The sequence below is a fragment of the Emydura macquarii genome, unplaced genomic scaffold (genome assembly GCF_026122565.2).
Source record: "Emydura macquarii macquarii isolate MOO-44397 ecotype Brisbane River unplaced genomic scaffold, CSIRO-AGI_Emac_v2 contig_1045, whole genome shotgun sequence".
NCBI classification, from domain to species: domain Eukaryota; kingdom Metazoa; phylum Chordata; order Testudines; family Chelidae; genus Emydura; species Emydura macquarii.
In genome coordinates this window covers 2,234,747-2,255,876 of record NW_027131182.1, presented here as the reverse complement: position 1 = coordinate 2,255,876, position 21,130 = coordinate 2,234,747, and the positions used below count along the sequence as shown (strand labels likewise).

Here is a 21,130-nt window from a genome sequence, read left to right as displayed (position 1 = left end):
AATGAAATTAAGAGCGATTTCTATTAAAGGCCAAGCTAAAAAAAAAAAAAAAAGAAAAGAAATGTGGATTTAACAACAAGAGGGAGAGGGATCTGCATGGATTTCACCGCTCCTTTTCTGCCAGGCGAAGCGGAGCTATAATGTTTGCAGCTCAGTGGATGTGGACATCGCTGGTTGCTCACGGACTTTGACGGACATACCTTCCGAAGTGCTGGCGCCCTGATTACCTGCAGGTTCTTCCAGAGTGTGAGAAGGCTCTCACTCGGACTCCTGGGGTCACGTAACACCAATGGTGCAGCATCTGGCAGGGGGGGACTGCGTGCAAGCTGGTGTTCTTTAAGATTGGAACGCTGCCTCTCCACGCTCTTGTAAACATGAAAGCACTTTTAGACCACAGCTGATCTGAAACAGGTTTTTAGTGTTTTTTTAAAAATGTCTAGGGTCGGATTCGGATCTCACTTATGACAGCATAAATCCGGAGCCGACGGTCATTCAGGATTGATGCTGGTGGCACCGAGATTAGAATCGGATGCCTGGTTTTCTGATACTGAATTTCGATAGCTTTTTTTAGGAGCCCTGGCTCATTTTCATGATCACTTCTTGGTGCAGTTTAGGCTTCACAGGTAGCTCCTATTTAAAATTATCGCCCACCGCCCATACAAGACTGGTGAGTGGTGAAGGTGCAGCCACTCATGAGATATGCCTACGAGAGATGGGCCCCACACAGAGGTAGTTTTTCTTCATCTCAAAAGCTACACAGGGAAGGGGAAGCACTTGGCTTCTTTCTTTCTTTCTTTCTTTCTTTCTTTCAAATGCCACTTTCCATCACAAGCACAGCGATGAGATGGACAGACGGAAGGACAGCAGAATGGGAGGACAGATGTCAAACCCTTTTTAAAGCATGAGTGAATTCCCTTTCACAATAACCCTGGGAAGTACATGCAGTAATTGCTTTTCATAACTCACCGCAGAGAACTAAATAACTTGACCTCACTATTTGTAGTATCCTAGGAACTCCCCATCATCCGTAGGAAGAAGCTGAGGAAAAACTATGATAAAAATTTTTAAGCAACTATCACTTTTCCCGGGGATGGCTGCGCTAAGTATTATTTCCATCCTGCAGAAATGGGGCAGTGAGGGCACAGAGGGGCAGCGACTTGCCCAAGCTGACACAACAAGCCTAGAGCAGAATCGTAGGTCTCCTTCCACCTGAGTCCAGTGATCCAATCTAAACACCGTCTTCCCTCTCCAGGTAACGGGAGGCTGATTGTATTTTACTTTTTCACCGGCATTTCACGTGGCTGGAGAGAAGGAAGCAGGAGTGAGTGGATGTGCGGCCTCACACTACACGCCTAAAGCTTGTGCAAGTTAAATTTAGTGCTAACTAGAACCGGGTGCCTTGGGCTGCAGCGCGAGTGAGTGCTTTTTCTTTTCTTTCTTCCCCTCCTCCACCCTCCAAAGTAGCTATTTCTTTAGCTGACGGTAAACCTTCAGTTTCCCCGCAAGAGATGGGCCTTTACAAACACGCCTCTAATTCTCTCCCCCCCACCCCCCTCCAGTTCTGAGCCAGCAAGCAAATAAATGTAAAACGCAGATGCAAATAAGCAGGGAAGTCACTGCGTCCTCTAAGGGCTCTGTTGTGCCGGGGAGGCTCAGACCTGCAGTGGAGCCGCAGAAGCGCTCCAGGTGGCAGGCAGGCAGGCACAATGCTGCCAGGAGTTCCCAGGAAGTGCAGCACCACCACCCTGCTAGGGTCAGTCTTCACCGCAGAGCTAACTTGGGGTGTTCCCCTAACACCTCTGCAGTCCGCACACAAAAACCTCTCACCCAGTTAGCTGGGGCTTTCACCCTGGGCTAGCCGTCCCAGCTGGGGCTCTGAGTTACAGCCCAGGTGCCACTTTTATTCAGGCTGGTAGTCCGCCCGTTTGGACGCAGGCCAAATCACTCAAGGGCTGAGAGTCCTCCAGTGCTTTCCCGCAATTCCCCTCGTCTGCCGAGAAGGACAGACACGTTCTCCCACAATTCATAGAGAAGTTCAGTTTACTGCAGCGCAAAGAACGACGAGACGTGCCCCCAGAAGTCCTAGCATCACCCGCAGGGGATGCACAGCACCAGTGAGGGTGGCTAGGGTTTTGCAGGGTGGCTGCTCATGCCTGGGCTAAACTAACCTGGGTTCTCACACCAAGGTGCTGATCACCAGGGCTAGCTCTGCAGACGGCCGTGAAGACATGCTCTTATTAGAGGTTGCAGCATGCCCTCTGCTCTGAGCATGGCCAGTTCTGCTGGCCTGGCCTGAAGTCATGACCCCACCTCCTTCCTAGATCTCCCTGCCCCTGTTGCTATAGCTAGCTTTAATATAGGTGCCAGCAAAAAGCAAAACCTTGCGCTCAGCGGAGCTCAAGGATGGTTGTTTTTTTCCAAATCCTGGCCCTTTTCCCTTCCTTTGTGCCTTTGCACGGGGCTCAGGCACAACCTGGGCCCTTAAAAATATTCCTGTACCCATGACACAGCGGTGCCTACTTGAACCAACTTGTGCTTGCAAGCAATGGTGGGTGCAAATGTGGAGTACGAATCGAGGCCCCTTTAACATCCAAGTGCTAAGAATAAAAGGAATAAGCCAAATCTCAGATACTGTGACCACTGCTCAGCTTTCTTCTTTCAGAATGTATTTGCCTTCTTTCAGAATGTATTTTGCCAGTCCAAAACGATAACCAAAAACACCCCCAAAAAACCTAGACGACGTCACTGTTTGCACTGACAATAACGCTGTGACACCTTGGTGGTTTCCTCTGGACCCTCTGAGGGAAAATAGCAACTGCTTGCTGCTTGGTCAAAGTTAATGGGCCAAAAGGAAAATCATGACCTGCTAACCAAGAAATCACTGGGAGCACCCACAAAATTCAAAGGTGGTTCTGCTAGAAAATAGTGATCTAAGCTTGGTGGTTTTTTGCCTCTCCAAGATCAGGAAATCCCCACTTGGAGTGGCCAAGGCTATTCACCGAGAGGAGATAAATGAAACCCTGGATTTCCTTGGGAAGCTGATAGAAGGAGCTTGTGCATTAGCCACACAAGGAAGCTGTTTGTCAAAATTCATCCCAACCGAAGCAGATGCCACAGCTCATCAAATTCAGCAGTGCATTTGAGTGAATAGTCAAATGGCCTTTCCATATCAGAGTCTAATGAACTTGATTCCTGCAGGGCTGGCAGTTCTTATCAACAAAGATGCTCTCGTTTTGCCTCCCACTCTCCCTATCGGAGGGGCCTTCAGAATAGATAAATGCCTTTAAATTCATCCTGAGCAGATAGGCCCACGCTATACAATGTGTATGCACAAAACGCACACGTCAGTTTGCAAATCCGGGCGATTCCGCTTAGGTTTGTGTAGCTCTGCTTCCCGGGGCAGGCCCCAGTCTCTGATTTACAGTTGTTTTGACTGCCAAAAATGGCTTCTTAAGCAGCACAGCACAAGGAGGAAGAAATGCCAGGCCCACATTCTGCTCCTAGTTACAGGGGTGTAAATCCAGAGTAACTTTATTGGCCTTGACTTCAGTGGCGCAACTCTGGATGGGTGCTGTAAGGGAGGACAGAATCTAGCCCTATGTCAAAGTCAAGAGGTATGGCAAGGACATAATTTAGGGTAAAACTTGCCTGAGTAAAACTAGAGACAGACCTGGTAACTCCCCTCGTTTGAATCCAGACCTGGTAACTCCCATGGTTTGAATCCAGATCAGATTTTACAGCTCAGGCCCATCTCTAACTAAATCCAAACTACCCATCGATGGGACTCATATGGGCCCCATTACAGAGTACCCAAGGACTCAACAATCCTTGGTGTATTGACCCTCACAACACCCCTGTGAGGTGAAGTACGATGCTCCCCATTTTACACACAAGGAATAGAGCAAAGCTTGCGGCAGAGCAAGGAATTGTGCTAGCACCCTAACCGCTGGATCGTCCTTCCTCTCTGGTCTCAAGCTCACAGAGTTAAGCTTTGCCCATGTCTTGGAGCACAGGCTCTTTTTGTAAGGCAACAACCAGGTCTGCGGAATGAAAAGCCAGCCTAACTCTGGCTTGTCTACCCAGTGTGGTACAGCGCTTTTCAGCGGTGTGATGTCTAAAGTGTGCTCCTGTGCTGAGCATTAATTGACCTGCGTAGATCCTGATGGTCTGTTTCAAACAGCACTACGCTAAAGCACCCCAGCTGGGTCTATCCGGACCAATTAATGTGCAACACGTTAGTGTGCTTTTGAAATCAACTCCCCCTCAAAGCACACATTCTCCCACCACGTAGACAAGCCCTCAGTCTGCTTTGTACGGCCCCTGAACAGCCTACAACCAGTCAGGCTGCAGTGGATGAAATGCAGATGAGGTCTCTGAGCACCAGGGCATCTACACACCATTCTGGACTAACTAAAATTCCACACGCGTGGCTTATGTTCCCTGCTGCCCATGCATGGATGTAACTGAGAAGAAAGGAGGCCAGTGTGTTGCCATTACATTGGTTAATACAACTGTGACACTGGCAGACCAGGTGCCAGCTCTTGCCAGGAGGCGTCAGCTGAGCACTGACAAATTCATAGCTGGAAACCAGCTCACCTGTATATTAGTGTTGGTCAAGAAAGATGTTAGACTTGTAAGAATGTGTGCAGTGTATCAGAATGCTTGTAAGTTGCTGCCTGCCTTAATTTCACTTGTAATGTCTGTATCCCGTGCTATAAAAGGCATGAAAGTTTTGCTTTATCACTGTAAAAACGCCACCTCTGAACCTGTGAACCCAGTCGGAGGAACAGCCCATTGCCATCAAAAATAACTATCAAAACTAAATGGGCCATTGTGGAACATCACAATACAAAGACTTGGTTAATGGCCCTCTCACACCCATGAAGCTGCTACCCGCAAGAAAGTCCATCCCCTCAGCTTGAATGCTGGGAGGAGAGGATAAAACAGGGACGCAAGAACATTTTTTTTCTCTCTCTTTTGCTGTTTGAACTCTCATAGGGCTGGAGCTATGAAAGAGAAGCAGGGATCCCTGGGTCATCCTGGGTTAACCCTAAAAGACATTCAGTACTGACGACTATGTCACCTTTCAGAACCATAGACTGTAACTCATCTGTGTATATGTGTCACCTGCTTTAACCTGTAATTAACTCTCTCATTTTTTTTCCTGGTTAATAAATCCTTGTTAGTTTACTATAGGATTGGCTACAAGCGTTGTCTTTGGGTGATATCTGAGATGCAAATTGACCTGGGATAAGTGACTGGTCTCTTGGGACGGGGAGCAGCCTGAATCTTTTGTGATCTTTGGCGTATGGCAACCAACTATGGCTAAGTCCAGCTTTCCTGGGTGGTAAGATAAGCTGGTGTGCCCCAGGGAACTGTCTGTGACTCCAGGGTAAGACTGATCTACTGCTTCAGGAGTTCACATTTGTTACTTGGGTGGTGGAATCTAGTTATAGAACAGATCACCAGTCTGGGGGTCTCTGCCCTGCTTTTTGACAGTCTGCCCTGAGGTTGGCACTTATGGTGATGAGCACCTGCAGACAGCTCCTGCAGGTGCTGCATGACCATGAGCCAATCCTCATGATAACCCAGCGCATAGGGAAGGAAGGATCATTCGCCCCATTTTACACGAGGAGAAATGGGCAGAGAGAGAAAGGCCCAACATTTTCGAAAGTGCACCTGTTGAAGTGCCCACACTCCTTTGTGCATGTCCAGTTTCTGCATGCACAACCCCCCAATGAGCAGTGCGCAAGAAGTCTGAGATGCGTATGCACAGCTACTGAGGTGTGTCCCTATACCCCCGATGCACCCCAAGGCACATAGCACCATGCAAACATTAGCATCAGCATTCTAAATATTGGGCTCAAGTGATTTGCCCAAGGCCACACTGCAAGTCGGTGGCAGAAGTATTATGGGAAGTCAGGGGTTCTCGGCTGTCAGTCCCACATTCAGACCACTAAGTGCTGCTTCATACAAACTGACTGGTAGGGTACCCTTTATATCCCTCTCCCCAATACTCATTGTTACGTAATGTACTTATGGCAGTGGTCATTCTATGCTTTAGTGACAGGCTGGATCTCTGTCGTCAGCAACCCATCTTTCTCCCCCATTTGGGTGCCTTCTCAAGGATATAGCCTTGTACACTAGCTTTGTTATTCTTTCCTAAAACAATTGTCCTACATATGAAGGCCAGAACGGACCATTAGGATCACTCAATCTGACTTCCTGTATAACACAGGCCATATAAATTCTCCAAGTAATTCCTGCCTCAAGCCCTTAATTTGCAGTTGAACTAGACAATACCTTTTAGAAAGCCATCCACTCTGGATTTAAAGACTCCAGGTGATGAAATATCCACTCCATGCTTTGGGAAGCTGTCCCATGGCTTAATTACCCTCACCGTCAACATTTTGCACCTTATATCCAGTTGGAATTTTGCTAGGTTCAGCTCTCACCCACTGGATCTTGTTCTGTCTTTCTCTGCTAGACTGAAAAGAGCAATGGTATCAGAAACCATTGTCCTGAGCAGGTACTTACAGACCATGATCAAATCACCTCTTAACCTTCTCTTCAATAAATGAAATAGATGGAGCTCCTCAAGTCTTCCATTGCAAGGTGTCTTTTCCAGACACTGAAAAATTCTTGTAACCTTCTCTAAATCCTTTTTAAAATATGGACACTGGAACTGGACATGGTGTTCCCATAACAGTCTCACAATGCCACAGACATAGGGAATACCACATCCCTAATCCTGCTCAATATTCCCATTTAAGACATTAACGCATTAGCGCTTGTAGGCATAATCACACTGGAAGCGCGTGTTTACTTGTCTCCTGACTCCTTTTCAGTGTCACTGCTTTCCAGGATGCAGACCCCTATCCTGTAGGTGTGACCCTCATTCTTGGTTCCTAGATGTCTGCTCTTGCATTTGGTTGTATTAAAACACATGTTGTTTGATTACACCCAGCTTATCTGGTGTCACACTGTGCGGGGGGGGGCACGGTTGGGCAGTGTGACGCTGCAGGGGTGGGAGTCGGGCATTATCACACTGTAAAGGCTGGGGGGTGGGCGGTGTCACACAGCATGGTCCAGACCCCTCTGAGCCAGTGACATGGCCTCATCATAATTCACCGGCTGGCCAATCTTTGTCTTACCCGCAAACTTTATCAGCAGTGATTTCATATTTTCTCCCAGCTCGCTGATAGTGGGACTGAAATGAGTGAGCAATGGAGTGGTATATGAAATGCAAAACCATTCGCAACTCGTAACTCTGCAGTCTGAAACTGCGGGTGCCTTGTGCGCTGTGCACTGCCCCTTGAATTCTGTCTGGTCTCAGCCTGTTACCAGCGACACACACACCGTGCTCTCCCCTAAAGTATTTACTTGTGTTCTTTCTTGCTGCTGTTTCCTTTTAATCCAAAATAAAAGTTTTTAGATGGGTGGGACATGGTTAGTTCTTGGTTATTGGAAACATAACAAGAAACAATTCGCACCACAGAACTAATGACTACAGCAGGTGAAGGCTAAGTACTACCTGCTCTTCATGGGAGACTGCGCTACAGCCTTAGACGTTAGGAAGGGAAAATATGACAGGCGATAGGAACACTTACCAGCTGAGACAGAGGGATCTAAATCAGGCGACAAAATGGCCACTTTAGGGCTGCAGCTGTTATGTCTGCAAAATGTGAGGGGCCAGCACCCAGAAAGGCATGCTGGGAAAAAGGTCCTGCGAACATGGAAGAGAGTCACCAGGGAGCAGACAGACGGGCCTAAGGGTATTGTCCCCCTAGAGCTCAGCGTGTCCCATAGCGCAGTGGTTAGGGCAGCCAGTTAAAAGGTAGGAAACCCAGGTTCAAAGCTTGTCTCCTCAGACCATATGGGCAATTGACTCCCCATCTCCTGCGTGAGAGCCCTCACCCCGGTGCTGAAGGTTACATGGAAGGTTTTTTTCCTCACCACCTAGCCCAGACTGTTAGGGCTGCGCCAATGCTGTTCTTGCAAGTAACAGCTTAGATGCCTGACCCCAGAGGAGTCCAAATCCCACCTGTGGATCCAAAGCAGACAGAGGTGCCTAACTCTCGGAGGGGGGAGGGTTTGGATACACCTGCTATGGGCTAGCTTAGCCAATTTCCCACCCGGTCTGCTGGCTTTGTGGATCCCATTTTCAGGTATCTGTCTCTCTCGAGTATTATATGGGGGGGCTTGGGTGCCTAACTCAGAGTGTGTGAATTCCACTGGGTGCCTAAAAGTTAGGCACCGCAAGACCGACCACTGCAACATCTGAGTCCCTTTGTGGATCTGGGGTGAGGTGCTTCTGGGGAACGGAGATTGTTTCTGCCTATCTCCAGATCAACTCCAATCCTGGGAACTCCTGTGCCGTGCACCACCTGCTTGATTTCACGCCAAGCTCATTGCAGAATTGGAGTCTATGCCCTGATAAAGAGCTGTGTAGCTGGGGCTGACAAGGCTCAGCCGTGATTGTTGTGTGTTTGTCTGTTTTGGAGGGGAAGTTTTAATGATCCCTGAAGGGCCTGAGTGCTCTGCCTCCCTCTTAGAAGATCAAGGAGCAAACTACAGCGAGCGGGAATTAAATCGGGGTCTCCGATGTGGGAATGCGCAGAGCAAGCAATTAAGCACACACAAAGCTAGAAACTGCTTTGAACCATTCTGCTTTAGGGGGATGCATGTCTCAGGCAGGCTCTGCCACACGCAGAACACTCCTTTGTCCCAGGAACAGAACCAGGGGGTGGAGGAGCAAACTCACTGCCAGACCTCTCTATCTGACCCACGCGTTACCAGTAGGGTTAGAGGAACTCACAGCCCGATTCCCACTGTTTGCCAGCTTTGAACCTGGCCTCAGTATGGCCAGCCCAAGACATTGAAAAGTCACGTGTCAGCATCCCCTCCCCCCCAAATTTCTGAGACTGGCTTAAAGATTGTAAGAGTTTAAAAAAATAATAATGATAAACTGCGGGTTCTTTTTATTTGGCTTCCAGTTTTTGAGGCTTCCGGGGGCACTCGGGTCACGTTTTCAGGCTTGTCCCCACAACCACGAGGGCTAGAAATGTAATTTTATTCAAATGAAAGCTGAGCTTCTTACCCAATCACCTGAGCCCGGGCGCTGGGGCATCTAGGAAAACACCCAAATATTGCGGGACGCCCAGTAAAGAGCAGAAGAGTTGGCAATGCTGTGTTACTTGTGGTCCTGCAGGCAGGCAGGGGAGGACACGATCACTAAGAGCACTAGGGCAGTCACAGGACAGGGTTAATCGTTTGATTCAAAATCCCTGATTCATGCAAGGAGCCCGGCTGGGGGCGTTTAGCACCGTCAGAGAGAAGGTGCACAGGGCCTTCCTGCAAAAAAACACGTATTATAAGAGTTTTACACCAGTGACAGCCAACCTGAGCTCAGCTCGGGGCTTCCTTTGCCACTTGCTAAAAGACTACAGCTAGCACTGAGGACTGCAGATCCCAGTATGCTCCATCTTGTACAAGCAACCTCCACTGGGATCAGTTTGGAGCATGGCATGCTGGGACTTGTAGTCTCCATGGGCTGCACCTGGGAGGGATGACTGTAGGTCACACTGTGAACTCCATGGACTGCCTGGGGTGCATAGTTGAGCACCCCTAGCTCAGTGGAGCACTATGGAGCAGACAAGAAGCTATTGGCGTAGCAGGAGGTGCAGGAGTCTCTATGAAAACAGAGGACATGTTTTGCTTTCCAGGGATGCTAAAGACATTATTTTAAAATTAAATTAGTACAGAGAAAGTTCTGACTGCTGGACTGACTAATGAAGGGCAGATCAACACTAATAAAGCAATCAGGAATGGCTGAACGGGTCGGGAAACAGAACTCCTCCTTGCCCCACCAGCTCAACGTGAAGCCCACTGGTACGAAAGTAGGGGCATCTCAGGCTGTACATGTTGTGTGGATAAACTGAGGGCTTCCTTAGGCATACTTGTCAAGCCAGCTCAGCATTGAATCCACCTTTGACACCAAACAGAAAATAATGGCTAAGAAATAAACAGGGGCTTGTTTGTTTAAGCAGCAAACTTTAGGGTGCTGATGAATGAATCTGTGGACTTCAATATTTCTGAAGTCATCAGACTGTGAGACGCTGAAGCACATACCCAGGCATAGACCTGGCGACAACACTTCATACATCATGGATTGCTGTTCACATATTTCTAGTGGGATCTCCCTACTTAGACTTCCCGAGTGAGAAGGGGATATCTTTTCCAAGTCTGGCTCAGCATAGTATCTGCATTTCAAAAGTCCCCCAGGAAATAAGGAACCTTCTACTTTTAATTATTTTAATGTCCAAGCATATTCAGTACCAAAGCCCCGCGTATCAGAATGGACTATAAATGCATAGTGCTCTGGGATGGATATTTAAATGCAATATCCCCTAAAGGCTCGGTCGAGTAGGGGAAACCAGAATGACATGGCAACACAACTGGAAAAGTATGGGGGGCCAGCATTCTGCATTCTTCACGTCCATAGCAAGATTTCCCTAGAGAACGCTTGAACACAGACTTGGGAAGGCAATACTTGAAGATCCGAGCAGCATGAACTGCAAAGTGTATTTTATAATGCCTTCGGGAACGCTTTGAACTGATCTGTTTAGAGTAAAAGAAAATATAGCTCCATAGGGAGCAGGATGGCTCATGGACTTGGTAATGAACTACAGAGTCTTTCTCCTCCGGGTCACCTGTTGGCAACTAGCCCAGGTGATTACTAATCGAAAGGTGTTACTATCAGCTGATGGCTGTTCGGTGGCCAATGGGAAATGAGTTAGTCGCTCTCATTCCAGTTCCCTGACAAATGGCAGCCATCGCACAAAAGTCAAAGATGGGAGGTGAATCAGGGTCTGTCTACACTGCAAAAACCAAACCAAAACCCAGCCAGGGCAGCTTGTCTCAGAGCCTGGGTCAACTGACTCAGGCTTGTGCTACAGAGCTACAAATAACAGTGTGGATGTGCCTGCTCAGGTCTGAGACCCCCGAGCCCAGATAGCTACACTGCTATTTAGAGCCCTACAAACCTGAGTCCATGGCCCCGGCCTCTGAGTCTCGCTGCTGCTGGGTCTTTGGTTGCAGCTTAGATGTACCCTAAAGTACTCCTTTGGCCCTGAGAGTTTATCCCGCCGCACCAGCAGGCCAGCCCATGGTGCTGTCCTGCGGCATTCTTTGGCACCTTTCACTGACACTATCGTCTATCGCTATTGAGACACGCACCTTATTATTAAGGAGGCAGACTGGCAGCATTCAGGCCGCTTAGAAGGGATGGTTCTAGGGCAGTTTCAACAGCCCAGATGGTTATTTGGAGCACCAGTCACTGTCCTGTAACGTGTCTATGGGATGGATCCTTGAATTACGGCCCTTATTAAACTGCGCACAGTGGCTTGGCAAAAACGTGTTCTTAGCTGTTTTGGGGAAACCTGGTTTAATAAATTGGCTCTTAGCATTCCAGCAAAATCTCCCCAGCAAATGGCACTTGACTTAGACGTGAGACTTTGCCAAAAGGGCATGAGCATGGTAAACGGCTGGAGCCTGCTCGTTCAAGAAAGTGATTCACCTTTCATGATGGGTGAGAAGACAAAACGAAAGAACGCCAATAGCTTAAGTAAGGACTCCAGGACCGGGCAGCCCGTCTAAACCCAAACGCCAGCCCCCGTGGTTCTGACAGGTTCATTCCAAGATTGTCTCAAGGGTCTGATCTTAGTGACAGTGGTGTAAACTCAGAGTGGTGCCATTCATATTAGTGAGGTCTAGATTTACATGGAGGTACCTGAGGTCAGAATCTGGCCCGTGTAGCCGTCATACATACACATACAGCCCGACCCAGAGAAGACTGGTCATTAATAGCAGGACTAATACCTGGAGAGTGCTGCAAATGTCAAGACTCCCAGTAATTGCACGCTGATTGGTATGATGTGGAGTGACAGCAAACTTTGCTATGTGAGCAAAGGTAAATCTAAATCAAATGACGTCCTTATGAGCCATCACCTATTGCTACTCCATTACGTTTATTATTTCAGGCCCAATCTTGCAGTCCTTTTGGAGCAAAATTCCCGTTGAGAGTGGCCTCGGTCTGCAGCAGCACCCAAGGAGCACACAGCACAACTTCAGGGGAGCCGGGGGTTTGGAAAGATGAGTTTAGGCTACCTTTGTACTGTTCCAGTTCTGGGCTGGCTTTGCAGCTGCCCTGTATAAGTTAGAGTGGCTTGATAGCACAGCCCCACCCTCTTTTCTCCTAGACACCAGCTCTACATCACCAGGGCATCACCCTACATGAGGGTCTCCCTAAGGCTGGCTACTCTTTAGGGGTCCATTACCCATGCAGCGCCACACAAAGCTGCCATAGAGAAGAGAAGGAGTGGGTCCATTGGCTATAGTGGGAATTTAACCAGACTACAGCGGACTGTGTACAGACCACAGGAATGAGCAGATAGGGCCGGATTCTGCTCTTATTCCCAGGCGTAACTCCATTGGAGTCAACAGAGTTACACCGAACAGGATCAGCCTTGGCATCCAAACGTCAGTTTAGTTGGCTTTTCTTAGCCATTTTTTGGCAAAGCATCTGCAGACACGTGGGACGTCCCAAGGCTCAGCACTTTCCCTGTGGAGACCCACTTAGTGCAATTTCAGAAACAGTTGATCTTTGGGAGGAAGTCTGGTAATCCTCAGCTGTATGTACAGCACAGCAGATATATCTCAGCAATCACAAGTAGGCTCTGGCTTATTTCCTTCTGCCCGAGGGACTATCTTCCCCCCAACAAACTGGGTCAGATTCTCATCCCAATGTTGCAGGTGCCACCTCCCAGTGAAGTCACATAAACCTAATTCAGCCCCCAGATATATGCAGACAACCACCCCCAAGAACACGCATAGCTGAGGACAGAACGGATCCTTCATGACTGAAGTCAATGGGGTTGCTTTAACCAGGGTGACCGAAACCAGAGCTGGGGCTTTACTGGAGTCAGGCTGTGTTTAGTTAACAGGAGTGGTAAGGGTTTTTTGGCCTGGTTTTCAAAGATGCTGAGAAGCCCTAGCTCCCACTGACCCCAGTTTGAGGATCTAGAGCCGTAAGACTAGTTGGCTGGGGCAAGTGCCACCACGCATCAGAAGAAAAACATCGTAAACTTGTTTTCTGCCAGAGGCTACGGCGCAGACTCCGTTAAACTGCGGTTCAGCCGAATAATACAGCGTGAACTCTGCTGACGTGTCTTGCCAGGGGGCTGTCCCCGGAATACGCACGTAAGTGGAGTGAGGCCTGTCAGACCTCCATACAGCTGTATGCTCCTTGTCCACAGTTAGGCCCAGACATTTCCCTCCCAGAGAAAAACCATAGGAAGGTCAAAATGAGGTGGGAAACTCGGCCTCCTCTAGGTTGTGTGTTCAGAGGGTGTGGTCCTCCCTGCCTCCGGGTGTTCTGAGATCCAGCTCATCTACAGAGGACCAGGGCATGTGCCCGGAGGCCCAGCGCCTCTCTGCTCATCCCTGGACCCCCGAAACTCCCTCAGGAGGTGGTGCTGACAACAGGGAATGGGAATCTGTGCAAGATAAGGTAGCAGGATCAACATTATTGTAGACTGGGGAAAAAGCCGACTGTGGAGGAGAGTGGCACTTTGCAGATCCTCTCCCCCCTGGCTCCCCAGATCCCCTAAAATCAGAGAGCCCCAAGCACACAAAGGTGGCTTGAAAAAGCCAGTGCAGAAGTGGGACAACTGTGGTGTGTTGACTCACTGTCGCCCTACCACAGCATTTAGCTAAAAGGAGTGCGTTTCCCAGTCTTTCCCTCAAAGGTGGAATGAGTTGGCCCTCAATGTTTTGCATGTCCTTCTTGGCAGTGAATGTTTTCATGTGAGACACATGGGGAGTTTAAGGGAGGGGGCCGTTTGCTCCCACTGACTCCTTTTGTCTTACGTTTTGCCCTATGTGCTATAAAGGCACGGCCGCCCAAAATATTGCTGAATGGACAAAAATCTCACGATGATGCTATTCACTCGCTAGGGTGATTGAGGATTCAGAAAAGAGCAAGATTCAGGCCTTGATTTGCTGCAGATAGCCAAATGCTGTAGTCAGCTAATATGCAGCTAAGCAGAGTAACACCACATACAGTCCAACAGGGACCACACAGGCACTGAGAGATTCTTATGCACAAAAGCAGATTTTGCAGCGAAATGATACGTTTGGTGCAATGCATTGGGCTTTGTTAACATTACAAGAACTAATACTTATTAAGGAATGGCGTTTACTAATATAATCTTGGCCTATCTGATGTGGATGTTTAAGTTTCATAGCCACTAAGCCTATCGTCTTCAAATGTAGTGCCTAAAATTAGGCAGCTAAATCCACTTTTAGAAAGCTAAATCAAAGAGGCCTGATTATGAGGATCCATAGCTCCCTGAAATCCATGCGAGTGCAGGGCACTCAGCACTCTCCAAGAGTTACTCAGCAGCACCTGGCGGAATTGAACCCTAATCACTTGACCCACAGTTGTGGGATTAGGCCATGGGTTGGATTTTACCCCATGCCTCTCACAAGCCCATTTTGTCTTTGGTTTCTTTTGCTTTTTAATTTGGAAGTGGGCTCGTTAGTTTTTTTTAACGTTACACTTAAATGGGCCCGATTCCGCTTTTTGCAGCATAAATCCAGACTCACTTCATTAAACTTTGCTGGATCTGTTCCAGATTTATGCTGCAGCAAATAAGAGTAGACTTTGGCCCAGTATGTTTATTTCTGAAACAAAAAAAACCCAGAACAGATTGTAATAAGACAAGAACCTCATCTTGTGTTTTAGGAGAGGGGGGTCAGATGGACCTGATTCTTATTGACTCTTCTCTGGCAGCATAAAGGGGCTTAACGTGAGTGTAAACTATTTACCACTCTTTTAAAGCTGCCAAAGTAGTGTAAAGGCACTTTAGCACACGTAAGAATCCGGCCCACTTATGTCCATATTCAGGATAATCATTCACCCTCTTATAGAAAGACATTATTTAAAGCACCCCATTAATGCATGCTGGCGTCTGAGAGAAACATACACTTTCAAGAAACCATTGTGTGTCCTTCCACACCACAGCAGCAATAGCTCTTTACTTGCCTCCACTTTTCCCCATCTGTGCTACTGAAATAAAAAAGATGACTTTCTTGTGTCCAGATGTCTTTTCTGAATTACAGTGTCAAAGGCATTAATAATTACACTGTGGATGCATTAGATGAATTATGAACTATGGCAATCTTGTGGTTGCTTGCTAGTAAAGTGTGTGGGGGGATGGCAGAAATATTGTCTCTCATAAGAATGTGTTTCTAACAAGAAAGCAAGTCAAAACATGATGCAGATGATAAATTGCTTGGCATGAGCTCCCATTAACCCAGCAGCTTTCTGTATTATTAGATTACTAGAATATCCTCAAAATGTATTGACCAGACAATTTTATCTATATTAGCTTAATTTGCAAAATAAGAACTTGTGGCTTGTTATGATGAAACCACTTTCTGTAACAAAGGGACAGCTGCTTGCATATTTCAGCTTAGGAAGGGATGGAAATGTAGGATTTGGAGGGGTTTGCTGGTTGGTTTTTTTTTTTTTCCCTTTTTTACTTTCTGAAACCATAAACAAAATGTAATTGTACCATGTGGGGAAAAAAAAAATCATGTAATAGAATGATCAACCCCAACAGGCATGCATGTCTCCCTTCATGCAAGCTAAAAAAAGCACAGCCTCCCTGCTTACATATGTGTACGTGTACATGTGTCACAACAAACAGCTAAGCTCAAATCTGGAATAGGCTGCAGCAGAGAACAAAGGGCCAGAGCATACAGTACAACCAGAAGGGGGAGCAGAGAAATATATTGTGTGTGGTCATACAGGAGGAACATGATGGCCAAACAATTACTAAGATACATGGAAAAGGAATATGGAGGAGGAAAAAACTCAGGATATAGCTAGAAGAAAGTGAAAAGGCAATGCCTTGTAAAATGATGTCTCTCTTCAAATGATGACCATTTACGTAGCGTGGCTTCCTTTAAAATCACTTGATTGTGTTTGTTTCTAACGTGCCTTTTTCGACAGGGCAAATGTAAGGTTACTTGTCTTTCACTGAAATTTTGATGGGCATAACTGTTGAATTTTTGCTCTATTTTAAAGAAAAATAACCCAACCCTGAATTTCTCCATCTTCTTTTGAAATGCAATTAGTGCAAAAAAATGTTTTTGGAAGCCCTGATTTTACTTAAAGTTAGTCTCTTGTAGTGGCACCCAAGTACCACCATGCAATCGATTTTAAATGTATTATGTAATAATGCCCTCCTACAAGTCTGGGAAATAGTCCTCTTAATGGGTCAAAGATGGGTAATCTGCATTATTATTTCATAGCATCTGCAGTAAACCCTCCCTGCTGACTAAGGAACTGAGCTAATTCAAATTTTCTATGTGCTTACATACATTTTAAAGTGCATGTTTAATTACTTTGGTTTCTAAATCAACGTTTAACTTGTTAATCAAATCAGATATTCAAAAGAGTGGACTTCAGGTTTTCATACTATACTTCAAGCAGGAAGTGTAGTTATAACCTTAGCATCTTGGACACATTTACTAATCTAGATCCCCAGCTGTCTATCTAAGGTATTTATAGTGTGCCAGTCATCACAGTATCTAGGCACTGAAGACTCCTCTACTACCAGATGGTGGGCAGGACAGTCATGTTCAAAAGGGCAGGGTTATAAAAAGGAGGGGGAAAATATTTTGTCAGATTCATTTACTTCTTGCTAATAAAGCCAGCCATATAAAAATGTCTCTTTCCCTCACCCATCTTGGCATTGCACCTCTCTTTACTGGACTGATATTATGACCAGTGTGTAACCTTGTAATCAGACTGCAGTAAACAGGAGGCTCTTTATAATCTCTTCTGATATTAATGAGTGTGGGTGTGTTTATACACTTATTTTTTTGCCATTCTGGAGTAAAACAGGACTATAGATAGGCACAGTGATAATACAGGATGTGTATCTATACAGTAGATATACACAGACTAATGCTGGATAAAGATATGGGATAGAAAATATTAAAGATCCCCATATCTGTGGTACTGAAAAATTAATTCACTCAAACCTTACAATGGGGAAAGCAAGGGAGAAAAAATCTAAACAGCAGGATCGACAATAAATGGGAAAACAGCAATAGAAAAAGCACACTAGGTTAATATAGGAAAACTAGTTTCTTTATTGAGAGATTGTATATTAGTATTAGTGGAACTGTGTGTAACAATGTCATCATGCACACAATACAAAAAGGCAAGGCCCACCATGCTATGGAAGGGCAACAGAACAAAAGCAGCGTACAATGAGCAGATGTATAGGCTACAGCACATTACATTTCAGCAGGGTATGTCTCTACAGAGAGATTTACATCAGAAACTAGGTAATGTAAAAAAATACAGACCATGCTTTAGTTTTAGTACAAGAAAAAAGGTGAAGATACACAACCAAAGGATATTTGATACAGAAAATTACCCACAAAATAAGAGCAGGAAGTAATTTAGCACAGCAGAAAATGTTATCCTTGTTTAATGGAAAACCATTTTGCCAGTAGTCGCTCCCTTTTTTAAAAATAAATTAATTAAAATTGCCATTTAATATGCTTCTTCGGAGCTGTGTTAATTGATCAAATGTTTCTGTCCAATTTACACACTCTAAATAAAGGGTTTAGATCATTTCTGTAACAGGCAATTGTATATACTGGATGTTTCAGCTTTCAAAGAAACAGATGGAGGCCAGCTGTTGAAAGTGGTATAATTTTGGCCAAGAGTGTGTGAGATATTTAATGTACAAAGATGCAGTACCCCTTTGTTTTACAAAGCCTTCGAATAATCCTTGTTAACACTCAGGGTGGAGGAATATTCAGACATTCATATGCTTAGTGTCCCCAATTAGTCACCAATCTTATTCTCTGCTATTTTTCAAAGGCTTTTTTTTGGAATCAAGGCAAATTTAATTGCAGATTTTATTTGTTTGCCTATGATTGACTGTACTTTGTTTAGTCATAAAGACATTCTAGATAGCAAACGAATGGTTATCTAAATAACTAGAAAAACCCCAAAAGATACTGCATCCACCAACTAAAGCAAAATGAATCCACTTAACAGGAATTTACAGTGCAATGTACTTAGCTAAACAAGATGAAGATACAAAAATGGCTGTTATCATCTATAGCTATTCTGAAATGGCCTGTTTTCTATACTACTACAATGACACTAAAAAGAGCAGATTTAAGCTTACAGTCTGTCTAATAGTTTTACAAGAAGATTGTGGTTTAGGACTTCAGGTTTAAGCATTAGTATCCTCTGTCACAAGGTCTTTTATGGTCGGTTCATTTTTATGGACAAATAGCATCAGCCCCTTTCCAGTTTCTCTGTGCGTTATGTTCAGTTTTAAGTAAAATGAAAGAACTCAAAATGAAATGTAAATTATGGAGGGGAGAGGCAGGGAACCCCTCCCCCTCAACTAAAACTAATTTGAATTTGAAAACATTAAATTGCATCCTGTAATAGTATTAAAAAATCAGTGGAATTAATGATGATAATGATTTAATCAGGATAATTATACTTTGGGGCTTAACATCAGTCTTAATTATTTTTAATGTATGCCTAGTATATAATAAAAAAAATCCTAGACATTCTCAAATAATAAGGATAATTGCACAGATGAGGGGGAGGGAAAAAATAATGTTACAGTGAAATCTCATCAATCTAAGCCTCTTTTTTTTTTTTTTTAATTGACAGGCAGCCCATAGAGAGGGGATACTGCAGCTTAAATATCAATGCCTTCCTCGGATGGATACAGGAAATGATTAAGAGAGGGGTGTCACAATACAGCTAAATGCAGAGGCAGAGGGCTACAGCACACAGCAGCAAGTTGACCATTCACTGTGCTACACAATGAAGAAAAAAAACAAAAGATTTGATAAATGCAAAATGTCATCATCCCATCATCACAATAGAGACTGTAGTTAACAATGCCACTATGTTCACCCTAGGTCGTATGTACACATACAGTAAAGGGAAATAAATTGTAAAGCAGTTGGGCAGCAGCAGGAAAGGTAGACCAAATTCTTATCTCAGTTACACTGGGATAAATCAATGCATCTGAAACCATCGGTGCATTAAAATCACTGGAGTCACTTTGGATTTATAGCAGTGTAAACGGAGATCAGAATCTGGACCGAGGCATCTAATTATGCTAGATTTTAATCCATCTTTGATTGGGTCCCCAATGATCAAGATCTCAATGGTGGCAGTGCATCATCTTTAAGAGGGAATTTATTTTATATATAAATAAAACTATAAGGACTTGACCAACCATAGGCCAACAAAGGGGATGGAGGGTCAGGCTGGGGAAACATTTCCAGGGAAAGAAACGTAAGGAGAGAGAGAGGCTGCTTTAGAAATAACCATAAATCTAAACGCATCCGGATTTGGATAGAAAGAAAATGGAAGGGGTGAGGGAGAAAAGGGGTGGGAGAAGGTGCAAACCCATTGTCTGTAGCAGATTGTGGGCTGGACGGGAAGGAGAGAAGGTGGTAAAAATATGCAATGGCCAGACACATCCCCTATAAAATACCTGGGGAAAATAATCATCAGGCTGCTTTTGTGAGACATGGCTCTGAGCACTCAGCGGCCCATGGAGCAGAGGGGTGGCTGTGGCTTGATGGCGCTGCTCTCCAGAACCAACATGACTTGGAATCCCAAAAGAGGAGGACAAATTACCGGGGAGAGGGGGGAATAAAAGCACCCTAAAAACGCTCTGCTAATTCCACAGCTACGTTAGTCCAGCACAAGAAAAAAACCAGCCAGGGACAGGCGGAAAAACAAAACGGGGGTGAGGAGAAGGGGGGAAATGTGCTCTCGGCTCACAAGAGAGTGGGGGAGGGAAGGGAGAAGCGATGGCGAGATCTCCGCTTGTAAATAAATAACAACAGCAGCACAACTCAGTGGTGAAACACACACACACACACACACGCCAGCACCACAACATCAAAACCCGACCCACGGAGCGCACCGGATTAAAAAGAAAAAAAAATCCCCCCCCCCCTCTCCCGGCCCCGGTTTAATTTAATTGTTGAGCCCCCCCCCTGGACGGAGCAGATCCAGGCTGGGCTCCCCCGCCCCGGGCTCCTCGCCGCCCGCAGCCGGGGGAGCGGAGCGGGCTCGGAGGGTGCGATCACGGGCGGAGGAGCACCGGAGCTCCGCTGCCTTGCCGCCCGCCCCCCACCCTCCTCCTCCAGCCCCATCTGCAAAAAAAAAAAAAGGGGGGTGCAGGGGAGGGGGGACCCCGCAAAGGGGAAAGGCTCGTGCCTGGGGAAAGCCCCGCCAGCCAGCCCGGGAAGGGAAGGGAAGGGAAGGCGAAAGCGATACCTCTGTTGCGCACAGAGCCGAAGACTGGAAGAACGAGGTAGCCGACGTGCACCAGCACCATCCTGCCGGCGGCGGGCGGCGGCGGCGGCGGGCCCTTTGTGGCGCGGCTCGGCGGCGGCGGCTGGAGGTGGGAGCGGGGCGGCGGCGGCGGCGGGCGGCTGGCGGGCAGGCAGATGGCCCATGGAAAGGGTCCCTTCCACTCCCCTCTATACATTCAAATGTGGAGCTGGGACTGCAGCTGCCTGGCACACAAAGGGAAGGGCAGCCAATGGGAGGCAGGCCGTGGGGTAGGGGCTGGCTGGCTCTCTCGCTGGCTGGGGTTTTCTTTGCTTCCTTTATTTTTTTTTTTTTAGTATGATGATGATGATGATGATCTCCAGCTCGCTGGGGCTCTGTGACAGGCAGGAGACCCAATCAGGGGCAGCTGGGGCTGGGCTGGAGCCTGCCCTGGGTCCTGCTGGCTACACAGCCTCCGAACAAGGAGGTGGAAGCACATTATTGGGGGGGGGGGGGGGGGGGGGGGGGGCCAGGGTCTGGAAGGCTGGGATCTCACACCCACCGACCCCCCTCCCCCAGCCCCAGGGGATAGGCTGCCCACACTGCTATCCACCCTACCAACCCTATCCCCCCCCCATCCCCGCCCCAGAAATATGTGCAGGCACACACACCCACCCATGGACAGGTCGAGAGTCAGAGGGAGACGCAGAGATGCAC

The 21,130-nt window shown here is 46.7% G+C and overlaps 1 protein-coding gene across 1 annotated transcript in view; it reads right to left on the bottom strand.

Moving 5' to 3' along the window:
• The window catches only part of ARK2C (arkadia (RNF111) C-terminal like ring finger ubiquitin ligase 2C), a 91,694-nt gene extending 70,976 nt beyond the window's left edge, over positions 1-20,718 (bottom strand). Inside the window, exon 1 of the mRNA XM_067545632.1 lies at positions 20,417-20,718. Within this exon, the coding sequence (XP_067401733.1) occupies positions 20,417-20,630 (214 nt within the window). The 5' untranslated portion in view covers positions 20,631-20,718. The remainder of the gene's footprint in view (positions 1-20,416) is intronic.
• Positions 20,719-21,130: the final 412 nt, after the last annotated feature.